Below are 14,256 nucleotides of genomic sequence, written 5' to 3' on the forward strand. Positions count from 1 at the left end.
TAAATATGCCTTTGTTTCTTGGTCTAATTTGGTTTGCCCAGGTTTTTTTTTAATTGAAAATTGAAGCCTTTAGAGTATGATTTACTGTAACGTTGAGTTATGGGAGTGGAATGGAAAGGTTGAGTTTGGAAAAGGTGGTAGTTTTAAGAAAGTAAGTCTCATCAGACTACAGAGTCTGTGTTACTGGGAGATACATATATGAGCATGTACTGTGTATATACATGTACATAATATGTGTTTATAGGTACATATATGTTATATACAGATATAGATGGTGTGCACACACACATTCATTATTACATATAAACTTCTTAAAACCCTATTACATAACTACAGGATGCAAGCACTTCCTATTCTTTTGATACACAAGCCATCTCAGTATTGAGATAATGACACAGGAATTGTTACTTCCTAATAAGGAAGTCTTTTAAGGACACATCTCCATAACTTTTCGGGGAACCAAAGTGCTTTTTCCTCAAAGTGTTCTGTTCCCAATTAAAGTAATAGTCCAAATAAGCTTCCAACTAAGCAAGAGAGTTCCTTTGTTAGTGAAGTATGCTTTTAAAGATGTCATTTATCACCTAATTTTAATTTATCACCTAATTTTAGTTTTGCATGTTCCAAGGTGGCTGTTAAACAGAAGAAACAAAAGATTCTTAACATCCCCCATGTTCTGTGAGCAAGATCTCAGGATTAATTCAAAAGGGAAAAAACAGCGAACTAAGTTACACAGCATGAAAAGAACTGGTTTTGTCCCAGACAATGTCTTACATGCTGAGTTGTAACCACAAGCATTATCATCAAAACTATTTTAGGCTGGAGTCTAAAACCTCTTAAAATAGACCCGGAAGGACCACACTTGAAAGTCACACCCTTTTGTTGTATGTCTCAGCCACTGTCACAGAATCTGTTTCTTTCCTGTTGAGTATTATTTAAACTCAAACTTCTAAATGTGCTGTGAAGGATGTTTTTCATAGTATTAATTTGCCTTGTAAGTTACATAAAATGATTGTAATGTTTTCCTTAGAACGACAGTATTTAGTGTCTTGCCCAGGCCTTGTCCTGTTGAAATAATCTCATAGATTCTTGATGGTCTTAATTTAAATAGGTGCTTTGATCTTACAGTTTCTTAAAAATAGTCTTTATTTTACTCCTGTTTATGTTGGATTTGTTTAAAGGATTCTTGGGCCCTGTTATTTCCTTTTTATATAGCGAGATGCCATGTTACACAGTGTTTAAAAATAAAGGGTCTTGATATGGCTAACATTTTAAATATCCCTTATATTTGAGGATTCTTTCTTTTTTTCTTATCCTATGACTTCGTTGTGATTAAGGTGAACTTGACTATATGTTAGTATATTTGTTCTCATAATGGCATTTTTGAAAAATAAATTTAGAGATCTATCTTAAGTATAAGCAACTTTGTTTTTGCATTTTATAGTTATTCTCAGGTATTTTCTTTTAAATGGTTATATCCTTTCCTTCTGTTTGTTCATAATCTTTTCTACCTACTTAGTCATAATTATACTGACTGTTACTCTGGCCATTTCTTGTGCCCAAAACCCTAGTAATTAAAGCCATATATTTTGTACAAGGTTCAAATTATAGCTGCTAATGAACTAACCTATATTCGTATGTATCACCTTAACAAAAACAATTCGTTTTCTGAGGGGCATTTGTTTCCTTGCAATAACTCTGTGATAGGACATTCTTAAAGGGTCATCTTCAAGGGAATCTTAAGGACCATATTTCAGAGCAAACTTGTAACGAAAAGGAAAGATGAATCTTAAGTGCTCAGTTTGTTGTTTTTTTTTTTTCAAGTGATGCTTGTAAATCAGTCCATTTTAGTCTCCATTAAGATAAAGATGAAACTCTTTACCTTAATACTTAAAATCAGGGAAAAAAAATTCTCCTCTGCTTTTAGGCAGGTATGTTCAAATGGCCAAACCAGAGTCTCATCTGCAAAGGGTAATGCCCTGCAGTTACCAGGGTAACAGTGTCTGGTCCAGTGCCCTCCTCCTCCTCCTCCTCCTGTATTTGGCTAGCGTGCGTGCTTATCTTCACAAAATCGGTAGAAATGTTGGTCTTCGGTTTTCTCTCCCCAGGGTCATTCTCCTCTTATAAGGCTTGTGGGGGAGAAAAGGCAGAGGTGCGGTGTCCCTCCAGTGTCTCTGAGTCTCTCAAGATGCAGAGGGCTCCCCCAGAGCTGCGTTCTTGCTCTCCTCCCCCCACCCCCTGACTTCAACAATACAGGATTCTTTACTCAGAGTTCCTGATGGGTAGCTCCCAATGTAGGCTCCCCATTTGAAACAAGTTTTTGTGAAGAGCTTCATGGAGTTGATAAGTCAGGCCTTATGGAACCCTGAGGATTGATTGACCTTTTTATTTGTAAAAAAAAAAAAAAAAAAATCAGAACTGTATTCTCTGAAATAATGCCATTTGCAGCAACATGGATGGACCTAGAGATTATGATACTAAGTGAAGTAAGTCAGAAAGAGAAAGATAAATACCACATGATATCACTTATATGTGGAATCTAAAATATGAAACAAATGAACTTATCTATGAAATAGAAATAGACTCACAGACACAGAGAACAGATCTTTGGTTGCCAAGGGGGAGGTGGGGTAGGGGAGGGATGGATTGGGAGTTTGCAATTAGCAGATGCAAACTATTATATACGGAAGGGATAAACACCAAGATCCTACTGTACAGCACAGGGAACTATATTCAATATCCTGTAATAAACCATAATGGAAAAGAAAAATACAAAGAATGGTATTCTTTTTTTACTGAATTCCCACAGCTCTGGCTGTGAGGAATTTGACCTTTCAGAGGATTTGATGGTTATGTTTTTTATGCAGATGATCTAAGAAATCAGTTCTTTCTGTTTATTCAAGAGGAATGAAGAGAGAAAAACAAGATAAATATGAAAACAATTTACTCTTATCAAGAAACTTTTTCTGAAACGTTTGTCACCAAGTCACCACGTCCTCTGAAGAAGCAGAGGTAGTTTTTCGGTGTTTTCTTTCCCCCACCTGTGATCCAGGAGGAAGGGGAGGCGCGTGGGGAATGCTCACCTGTGTGAGGTTTGTGTCTTCACTGAAATGACAAGTCACCAAACAGGTTTTGTTTCTTCTCTTCACAACAAGGCTCTTTTTCCCTGCTTCAAAGTATGGGGAACGAGTTCCCATATCCTTTCCTAATCTACTCGCTGGACAGGCCCCGCTTTCAATATCTGAGAAAAGAGAAGGCAGGGCTGTCAGCTGCCGAGGCCTGGGAAAGTCGGAGCCCTGCTTGGACCCTGCCAGGGAGCGCCCCGTGCCTCCTGCTCGCTGACCACGTCCTCTCCTGCGCCTGCTGGCCCTCCCCGGCCAGAAGCACCCTCTTCTCTAGAAGAAAAACACACTGTTGGGGAACAAATCCACCTGTTTGCATGAGAAGAGGCTGGGCCACAGGATGGTGGCCAAAGGGCACCTCCCATCCCGCTCTTTTCAGCATAAAAACCTTTGTGAGTGATGGTTGCAATCCTTCTAAAATGTCTCTTGACTCAAAAAAATATAATAAAACTCTTTCCTACACATTCCAAATTCGTAAGACTTCAGAGATGCCAGTCACTGCCGTCACCAGCAGGCTCCCTCTCCCTCCTGCTTACTGTCCTTCTAGCGGGGGCACGGTTGACCCCCGGAGCCCAGTGAGGCTGCCCCACCAGGTACAAGCCTGGCTCTTAATGATGTACTTCAGCCTCGCGTCTTATCATCTAAACTGCATGAACGTCCTCTTCAACAACAAGGTAAGAGGGGGTAACGTGGTGGTTTCCAGAAATAACCTAAGAGCCTGAACGCCAGACAAACCCAGTATTCTCTGACCTAGGTGGGCAGAACCATAAATCGCCCTAAGGAGCGGGGGGTGCCCAGGGAATCCTGCGATCCTGGGATGCCCTCTGCCTCCTGATTCCTTGGCAACCCCCTGGATCTGTCTGCCATAGGCCGCCACCAGCCCTCCTGCTTTGGGGGGCACACTAGGGTCTAGGAAGCCGCCCTGTCTCCCGGTTGAGTTCAGGGTAGGGGTTACTGATTCTCACTGCTTCTTCAGGATCCTTGAGGCCAGCTCTTTCCCCAGCTGAGCAGGACTTCTGAAGTTCAGGGAACGTTTTGTAAACCCATCCTCGTTTTGAGGAGGCCCCGGGTTTACTTTCTGGGTGTGGGAGCCCCTAGCTTGGTGGCTTAGGCTCAGGATTCTGTGATGCACCCCCCCACCACGTCCGCCCCACTGCCCGCCCCCAGTAAAGGCGGCCACTGCGATGGCCCGACCAGGGCCAGAGGTAAGAATTCACATTTGGAAGCTGAGGTTAATGGAACTTAGTCATTGATAAACAGGTCACATTTCGTAAACTTCAACCTCCAATTATTTGTGCATGAAGCAGAGCTGCCAAGGGCAGTAGTAACCTAAGTTCTGGAAATGCCTTTAAGGGGTGGGGCTGAGTCAACAGGGACTCCATGTGTCCAGGGAGCTGGCAGCTCGAGCACGTGTGTGCCCGAGGGCTTCTCAGTGGCTGGCTGGCTTCTGCCCTTGGCATACTCTGCCGCTTTTGTGCGGCTAGACTCCCTTTGAGTATTGAGACATGCCTAAGAGGCTTGCCCTTGTTACTAAAGATGCTTTCGGGCCTCTGTGGCCTTTAAAGATATTACATAATTCCTCATGGAACCATATCCCTGACAAGTCGCTGTGATGGCTGTGCTACAAGGGTCTCTTTGGCTTCTAACTAGTTCTATTGTGCAACCGTTTCCTGGACCATTTATTCAGTGTCTAAGCATTTTGAATTTGGGGAAAATAACCTCTGTCTTGTGAAGACAAGTTCAAACAGCAGGAAGGTGCAGGGAGGACTGTCCATGCAGGTAACGCGGTAGCAGCCGAGGTGCCTCACCTTCCCCGGGCTTGGTTTCCAAACCCAGAGCTCCGGCCACATGTGACCGTGCTCTTCCCAGTTCCCTGTCCATGTGTTTGTGAAACTCTGTAAAGCTCTTTGTTTTGTCAGTCCCATCTTAATGGCCAAATGAACTGAATGAAAGTGTTTATAAATGTGAAACAAGTTACCTGAAACTCCTTTTCTTTTTTTGTGAAGCTTAGGAGGTGTCCCAAGTGGTACTGAATGTGACAGACACTGAGGGAGGTGCTAAACATCACTTAGTCCTCATGACCACAGGCCCCTCTCCTCTTCACAAGGGCCTCGTGGGGGCCACGGGGGCCGCCCTAGTTGTGCGGGCTGCAAACCCCCTGCTTCCCCCACCTTCTGTGAAGCCACCCACGCTGTGCCGGCCAATGCCGTCCACATGGCCACCCCCACCTTCCCTTCTCCCGAACACCGTCCTCTTTCGCTCCTTCAGCGCTTCTCCCCTCCCTCCCTGGCCTGCCCTCGTGTGCCCGGCTCTCACGATGTTCATCCTGATTTGTACTCTCGTTACGTTTCAGCCCATAGGGCCGGGGCTTGTCTCTGGGGATGAGAGGAGAGATAGGTAAAGCCTGTGTTGTTTGGAAGTCAGGCTTGGTGGAAAGAGCATGCCAGTGGGCTGCGTGGGACTTGAAAGAGGAAAGTAAGGCAGGTGGCATCCCTGGGCCTCCCTGCCTCCCTGCCAGCAGGGCAGGGGTGCCTTGAATCACAACGTGTGACCTCTGCCTTGGGGGATCAAGTTCAAAGCAGGTCCTTTGGCTGCATCCCTCCTCCTTCTCCCTCCCTCGGGACTTGGTTCTGGAGCCCAGAATTGCCAGGGGTGGTTTCCAACACCCCCCGGCGCAAGACTCCCACGCACGCGGCTGAGTGAGTTCACTGGCGTAACTGCCCATCTGCTCCCTGGCAGTCCTTTGAAGTCATGCTTGTTACTGGAAAGGCAACCAGGCTTCAGGGAAAGTCCAGGACCTGGCTCCACGGGGCTCTGGGCAGGGCGGCCGCCCACACCGGCCTTGGCTTCACCCCCACGAGAGGCCACCAGCTCAGAGTGGGGAAGCCTCTGTGCCGCTGGGGTTGGACTATTTCACCACCGTAAATTCCCAGCCACACTGCAGTTGGGACACAGCTGCAGCACGAACTGGTGGTCTCTCTCCAATCGTGTCATAAGTTATGACACTTCTGCCAATACTTACAAATGGCATTCTTGAAGTTTTTGCCTACATTTTACTGGGATGTGCCTGCTCTCAGAGAATTGAGCGTCTCCTTGCCTTGGGAGGGTCTACACTTCATCTAATAATGTTGCCATTGTTTATTTTTTTGTACATTTCTTCTAGGAATAAATCCTTTCAGTGACAGTTTGGGCCAGATTTTATAATTGCTCAATTCGATCTTTTAAACCAAAAGTTTTTCTCATCTCAATCATCCACCTCACAGAGTCTTGATTCCTAAAGACCATTGGCTGTTTCTAGAAATCAGATCCACCTTCAAAGGTATATTTTGCTCTAAGTGTACCATTCAGATTCCACGCTGACTCTGGCCACGCTTTACAAGGGGCAGAGACAGCTGACAGGGCTGAGTGTGTCAAACCCGCAAACAGAAGAGACTAGAGAGCCCGTGAGAGTGACCCCAGAGGCTAAGAGCTATCACAGTAGATAGTTCTGTGTGGCCACAGAGATCACACCACGAGAGATTTCCACTCAACACGGGGAATTCATAGCATTAAGAGCCGACTGAAAACGGAAAGAGTGGTTGGTACACAGGAGCATGAGCACCCACCCCCGTGGAGGTGTGCAGACACAGGGCAAGTGCCCTGCAGAGGAAAGCGACCAGAACTGCACTCAGCGGCACTCCTTCCAATTCTGAGATTTCATGACGGGTTCACATAGAGCAGGCTTTGTCATTATCCTGACCTGACCCAGCCCTGCAACTGCTGTAAGACTTAAACTCCCTCTCTGAGCCTCACTTTATTCATCGGAGAAAATGGGGTGAACCGTAATCACCTCATAGGGTTGTTGTAAGGAGTGAATGAGACCACATATGTTAAGTACCACACACCACCATCATCATCATCACCATCACCATCATCATCATCACCATCACTATCGTCATCACCATCATCACCATCACCATCATCATCATCACCATCATCATCATCACCATCACTATCGTCATCACCATCATCACCATCACCATCATCATCATCACCATCACTATCGTCATCACCATCATCACCATCACCATCACTATCGTCATCACCATCATCACCATCACCATCATCACCATCACCATCATCATCATCACCATCACTATCGTCATCACCATCATCACCATCACCATCATCATCATCACCATCACTATCGTCATCACCATCATCACCATCATCACTATCATCATCATCACCATCACTATCATCACCATCACTATCGCTATCATCATCATCACCATCATCACCATCACCATCACTATCACCATCACTATCGTCATCAGCATCACTATCATCATCACCATCATCACCATCAAAACCACCACCACAAAGGCGGAACGGGAATTCCTATAGAGCTTCCAGAATGGCTCTGATCAAGCCCAGCAGCATGGAGGGGTGAGCAGGTCCTGGCCTCACAGCCTGGTTCAGAATCTACCATTCACTATGGTCCCATTCCTACATGCAGTCCAGTGGTTACTTCAGTAAAGGAGTGAGTTTTAGATTTAAATTCCACTGCCTATTGAGAAACAGGGTTTTGCCACTTTCTAAAAATAGGTCTCCAGTTTATTTTCCTTCTCCAGGGCTGGGCAGGTCTGGCTTCCTGCTTAGATACACATGGGAGGACTCCCCATCCAAGCTCACACTTTTCCACGTCTTCTCTCCTCTCCCTGCAGAGCTCCTCTCAGAGCTGGGCTCCCCCAGCGCCCCCCGGGGCCTCCTCCCAGAGGAGGAAGTGCCCGGCCCAGCCCAGCACGCGAAAGGCTCCAGGGAATACTGGGGGATTGTGCAGCCAGGGCCCCTTGGCTACCACAAGGCTGCCGAGGAGGAAGTGCTTTTTCTGAGTTGCCGGGCTGGCCGAGCCCTCGGACTTTCCGTCCTGCCCAGCACACTCCCAGCCCGTCCCCAAGGAGGGCAGTGGCCTCGCCAGCCAGAGCTTCCAGAGCAGCCCCCACAAAGCAGGTGGAATGATCCAGGCCCCAATTAAACCTGCCTCAGGTCAGGAGGCTCCCAGGGTGGCCCCCCCTTCCTCTGCAGCACCACCTCCACCCTCCTCCACGTTCTAGGTGGATGGGCCCAGTAGCTCTTCCTCAGGCAGCTCTCAGCTCATATTGCTCCCAGTCAGTCTCCTTCCAGGATGGAACGGTAGGCCCTCTCTCCCTCCCAGAAATGTCCTCCTGGGGCCTTCCCCTGCAAACTCAGCCCCTGCTTCCTCCAGCCAGACCCATCACCACCTTCTCAGGACTCCTAAGGCGGTCGGGATCTTCAGATGCCACCTGGTACCTCTTAGTGAGGGCAGCGTTCCATAGGAAGACCTGGGCTTACGATTCGACTTCAGCTCTCACCAGCTGTATGCACTTAAGGTGCTCAGGTGAGAGATTTTGAAAGACTAAATGAGATAATGAGTGTGCAAAACTTCCAAAAACTGTTAAGAGCAATATAGTCTAGGGCAGTGGTTCTCAAAGTGTGGTCCTCTGACTGGCAGAATCAACATCACCAGGAAATATGTTAGAAAGGCAAATTAGCAGAGTCACCTCAGATCTACTGAACGAGGAACTCTGGAGGTGGGACCCAGGAGTCCGGTTTGAACAAGCCCTCCATGTGATTCAGAGGCCTGGGCTAGTACACAGAAAACAGGCTCCGTCTTCTAAGGTGCACAGGTGGGGGAGTGAGCGGAGATGCAGAAGAGGTGCTGGACTGTGAAATCCTGGAGGGTAGGGACCATCCCCAGTGCCTAGTGTGGCATCTGGCACATAGTGGGTGTTCAGTTAACAGCTCTCACACTGAATAGGTGTTTGAACATTAAAAGACCGGAGGAGCTCTGAAGTCTTCTAATGAGTATATGTTACTTTTAAATTTTAGAAAGCAGGTGATCCTGTTTGAGGGAGAGAGACAGAGACAGAGAGAGACAGAAAGAATAGTAGACTTGGGCCACTCTCTTGGTCCTGCCCAGGGCGGCCACGGGGGAGATGATCCACAGGAACCCTCACCTAGACGAGGGGCCAGGCCACGCTTCCTGCATCCTTGCCACGCGGCTTTGGGGTCTCCCTTGAGTGTATCAAGTAGTCACATGTTGGTCGTGATCACCATCCATTGATTCATCCTACGAGTATTTGAGCACCTACTACATGCTGTCCCAGGGGCTGAGGAGACAGCTGTGAGCAGGGCACACCCGGTGCCATCTTCCCCAGCTGGCAGTACAGGGAGGAGACAGACAAGTAAGCAAGGTAACTGCAAGAAGGCAATATTGTAAAGTGGAAATCCGGGGCCCAGGGACAGAGGAGAGGGCAGTGGTCAGGGAAGGTGGCCAAGCTGAGACTTGAAGGGCACGTAGGGCTCACGGGACTACAAGGGGAGCAGTGTTCTAGGCCGAGGGCACTGCCGGTGCAGACCCAGAGGCAAGTTGGGACTAAAGCAGTTAGGCGGGGAGGGCACCGTGAGGGGCTGTCGGTCTCCACAGTGACTGGGATGAAACCTCGTGTGAGGCAGGGCCTCAGAGCAGAGGAGGCAGTCCCTGCCCATATGGCCTTGTGGTCTAGCAGTCACTCAACAAACACAGGGCACCTTTCCAGGCACTGGGGACACAACCGCACAGAAACAAAGCACAACACACACCCTGCTCTTGAGGAGACAGAAACCACACAAAGCCAAGGACAGTGCTTGGGAGAGAGGTAAGCACAAGGCATGGGCGGAATGCCTAACAAGGAGAATGGCAGGGCGGAGGAATGTGAAGGCGCTGTCATCACCAGGCAGGAGCGCGCTCAGCCCTCACATCATCCCAGCCACTCAGGGCTCTGTCTTCAACCATATGGTTCCAGAATCCCGCTTTGCAATCAAAGAAAGAGGAAATTGCCAAGCCCTCACAGGAGGAACAAGACAAAAAGAGTACTATGCTCTGCTATGCTACTACTCTCCTCTAGGGCACGTATTCTACTACACTATCTATACTATACTATACATAGGATGCTATGCTGTAATAATACCATACTAATACTAAACATATTCTATTATACTATACATGTTATATTATACACATTCACTCTACTATCTAAATAGCCTAATGCCTGACACACAATCCACACTTAATAAATGTTTGTGGGGACTTCCCTGGTGGTGCAGTGGTTAAGAATCCACCTGCCAATGCAGGGGACACGGGTTCGAGCCCTGGTCCGGGAAGATCCCACATGCCATAGAGCAACTAAGCCCGTGTGCCACAGCTACTGAGCCTGAGCTCTAGAGCCTGCAAGCCACAACTACTGAGCCCATGTGCCACAACTACTGAAGTCCGTGTGCCTAGAGCCCGTGCTCCGCAGCAAGAGAGGCCACTGCAATGAGAAGCCCGCACACCGCCACGAAGAGTAGCCCCCACTTGCCACAACTAGTGAAAACCCGCGGGCAGCAGCGAAGACCCAACGCAGCCAAAAATAAATAAATAAAATAAATAAATTTTGAAAAATAAAAAAATTTAAAAATAAATAAATAAATAAATGTTTGTGGAAGCTAACGCTTCTCCAGCTAACAATGGGGAGCCCTGTTTCTTCTGCTTGGCCTTCAGGGACTGTGAGATAAGAAGAAATATATATATTGGTTTCTGCCCCCAATTCCTGGCACAGAGTTCCTAAAACGCTTGGGATTTCCTGGGTGATAGCAGTGTCCTTTGTTCCAATGAGGTGGCTCTGGGTGGGCTCCTGGATGGGGCCGGTCACCAGAAGGACCCAGCCATGATTAGAAGCTTGGAATTTTCAGCCCCGCCCTGCAACCCGCCACCCCCCATTCTCCAGGGAGTGGAGAAGGGCTGGAAACGGAGTTAATAATCGATCATGCCTATGTGAGAAGCCACCATAAAATCCCACTGGGCGACTGGTGAGTTTCCAAGCAGATGAGCACAACCACATACTGGGAGGGTGACACACCCCAGCTCCACGGGGACAGAAGCTCCTGCGCTCGGGACCCTCCCAGACCTCGCCCTCCGTGCCTCCTTATCAGACTGTTCATCTGTATCCTTTAATCATAAAATAAACTGGTAGAGTAAGTGTTCCCCTGAGTTCCGTGAGCTGTTCTAGCAAATAATCTAATCCAAGGGGGAAGAGGTCATGGGAACCTCCAGTTTGTAGCCAAATCAGACAGAAGTCGTGGGTAACCTGGGGACCTACTACTTCTGATTGGCATCTATAGAAGAGAGGGGGGTCTCATGGGACTGAGCCCTTACCCTGTGGGATCTGACACCCTCTCCAGGTAGACAGTGTCAGAATTGAGTTAAATTGCAGGACACCCAGCTGGCGTCACAGAGAATTGCCTGGTGGCGGAACCCCCCTGCCACATCTGGTTTCAGAAGTGCTGAGTATGATAGCGGTGTGCAAGTAAAGGGGGGAACATAGGACGAAAGAAATGAGGTTTTTCCCAATACAGGGCCCAAGTTCTATGCCCTGAGAAAGCCACTTTTAAAGCTGGTTCTCTCTCCATCCAAGTACCAGATCTGTCCAGATAATTCAGAGGGAAGTGGTAAATCACAGGCCGGGGACAGATGCTTCGGGTGAAACGTCAGCCAGGCTAATGACAGTTAATGGAGACTGAAGCCCAGACACCAGCCATACCTGCTGATCCTCTAATGAACAAGCAGGCCTGGAGGGCGTGCCTGCTGGGCTGGCTGCCTCTGGGGGCCTCATTGTGAGTGGGTCCCAACAAGTCATCCTCTGAAACAGGACTTTGAACAAAACCCACCTCGGATTCACACTATTTCTGAAAAAGCGTTTGGGAGAAATGCCTTGCAGGGGGTGGGAACAGTATGTATAGTGAAAATGAAAATGGCGCTTGGCCCAGCCCTGCCACTAACAAGCTATTCAACCCGGCCCAAGTCACCTCCCATGTCTCCATTTCCTCATTGTATTAGTCAGGATAGACTAGGCTGTGCTGTGGTAACAAATAAACCCCATGCTCTCAGTGGCTTAACAAAAGTTTCTTTACTCAAAGTCACTTTGTGGGCCAGGCATCCCTCCTTGTCACGTGGCTACAAAGTCAGGAACACTTGGTCTCCAGGGGCCCCGAGCAGGGAAGGAAGAGGCATCTGGAGGGTCTTGTCTGAAAGTGGCTGACATCACTCCGCCACATCACCGACTGGACTCATCACGGGCCGCACCCCACTGCGGAGGCCAGGAATGCAGCCCCTCTCCAGGAGGGGGAAGCGCACAGAGGGTGCCTTCACTGCTCAACCGTTAAATCCACGGATTCAGTCATCACATTTCGGGAGGGGCCCCTAATATGTGCCAGGCATTGCATCAAGTGTGGAGCTACAGAGATTTCCCTGTCCTTGTGAAGTTCAGAAGGCAAGACGCACAAAAGGATGCAGTGCTACAGTCCCACACAGGTTACTGTGGGGCGAGCAAAGAGGCACCTGGCCCAGCCTGGGCAAGGGGTGGGCAGACGGTGCAGGCGAGGGTTCCAGGCCAACTCTGAAAAACCGTGTTTGCCGACATATACATATTTGTGTCTGTTACAAATTTAAGTGATGTAAAGGATGTATTAGCACACGATTTACAAATAATGCTTAAAATACACAATACAGGCTCACCTCGGAGATATCGCGGGTTCGGTTCCAGACCCCCAAAATAAAGCGCATGTGGCAATAAAGTGAGTCACACGATATTTTCGGTTTCCAAAAAAATATACCACATATAAAAGTTATGTTTACACTATACTGTAATCTATTCAGTGTGCAATAGTGTTATGTCTTTAAAAAAATGCACATACCTTAATTAAAAAATACTGTATTGCTAGAAAGCGCTAACCATTATCTGAGCCGTCAGTGAGCCATACTCCTTCTGCAACAGTGACATCAAAGATCACTGATCGCAGGTCACCAGAACAGATATAATAACAATGAAAAAGCTTGAAATACCGCAAGAATTACCAAAATGTGACACAGAGACAGGAAGTGAGCAAATGCTGTTGGAAAAATGGCACCGATAGACTTGCTCGATGCAGGGTTGCCCCAAACCTTTATTCTGTAAAAAATGCAATATCTGCAAAGCACAATAAAATGAGGTCTGCCCGTACCCCACACTGTAAAGTCCACACAGCCAGATGGTTCTCACAGGACGCACCCAGATTTTTGCCAAGCCCTTGCATTCAACCGTGATTCGACAAATGGAATTGCATCCCCATCAGCTCTTTCCCCAATAAATGTATGGTCCTCAAATCTGACATGTGATCTGGTAAACAACTTCTCGCTTTCATATGAATTATATTTATTAAACTGAAAACTTTTTTGACCAGAGTAACTTCTTGGCTGAATCAGATAACTGTTCTCAAATGCTGGGAAATAGTCCCTCCGTTTTCTGTGTTATTCAAAAATGTCATGGCTATGGACACAGTAAGCTTTTCTTTTTTAATTAATTAATTGATTGATTTATTCATTATTTATTTATTTTTGGCTGCACAGGGTCTTATTAGCAGCACTCAGGATCTTCGTTCTGGCATGTGGGATTTTAGTTGCAGCATGCGGACTCTTAGTTGCAGCATGCGGACTTCTTAGTTGTGGCATGCAAACTCTTAGTTGCAGCATGCATGCGGGATCTAGTTCCCTGACCAGAAATCTATCCCAGGCCCCCTGAATTGGGAGCGTGGAGTCTTACCCACTGGACCACCAGGGAAGTCCCTGGACTCAATAAGCTTTTAAGTTTAATCTGCATTGTTAACATTTTCCTTCTTACGTCACCTTCTGAAGTATCGACAACCAACAAAACAATAATTCCAGCCCTGGTGTATAGCGCTGGCCAATGTGGATGGTGTAATTACTCCCACCATGGACAATCTCCAGCTACCACCCTGACGTCATTGAAGACACAGTCGGGAAGAAATGCAGGAATCACTGAGCCTGTGGTATTACCACCAAACAGACAAAGTGGACATAAATATCATCAAAAGCATAGAAAACAGTAATGTAATCAGGCACTGATGAATTTAGAGTATTTATTACCTTGTTTAATTGTAAGTTCATATCATTTCACTTTAAGATGATGACAGGTGAGGACTTCCCTGGTGGTGCAGTGGTTAAGAATCCGCCTGCATTGGCAGGGGACATGGGTTCGATCCCTGGTCCGGGAAGATC

At 47.5% G+C, this 14,256-nt stretch overlaps 1 protein-coding gene across 1 annotated transcript; it reads left to right on the forward strand.

Moving 5' to 3' along the window:
• Window positions 1-64: 64 nt before the first annotated feature.
• LOC309654991 (uncharacterized protein) lies at window positions 65-7,122 on the forward strand. Its single transcript, XM_082449866.1, has 2 exons — window positions 65-3,793; window positions 5,131-7,122. Exons 1-2 carry the CDS (start codon window positions 3,176-3,178, stop codon window positions 5,518-5,520), a joined length of 1,008 nt encoding a protein of 335 aa, XP_082305992.1. The 5' UTR covers window positions 65-3,175; the 3' UTR covers window positions 5,521-7,122.
• The last annotated feature ends 7,134 nt before the right edge of the window (window positions 7,123-14,256 follow it).

This window comes from Balaenoptera physalus (genome assembly GCF_965194825.1).
Source record: "Balaenoptera physalus genome assembly, chromosome: 2".
NCBI lineage: Eukaryota > Metazoa > Chordata > Mammalia > Artiodactyla > Balaenopteridae > Balaenoptera > Balaenoptera physalus.

Coding starts and splice junctions, on each gene's coding strand:
- LOC309654991 (XM_082449866.1), top strand. CDS start 3,176: ATGGGGAACGAGTTCCCATATCCTTTCCTAATCTACTCGCTGGACAGG. Junction 3,794..5,130: donor ACGTCCTCTTCAACAACAAG/GTAAGAGGGGGT, acceptor TGTGAAGCTTAG/GAGGTGTCCCAAGTGGTACT.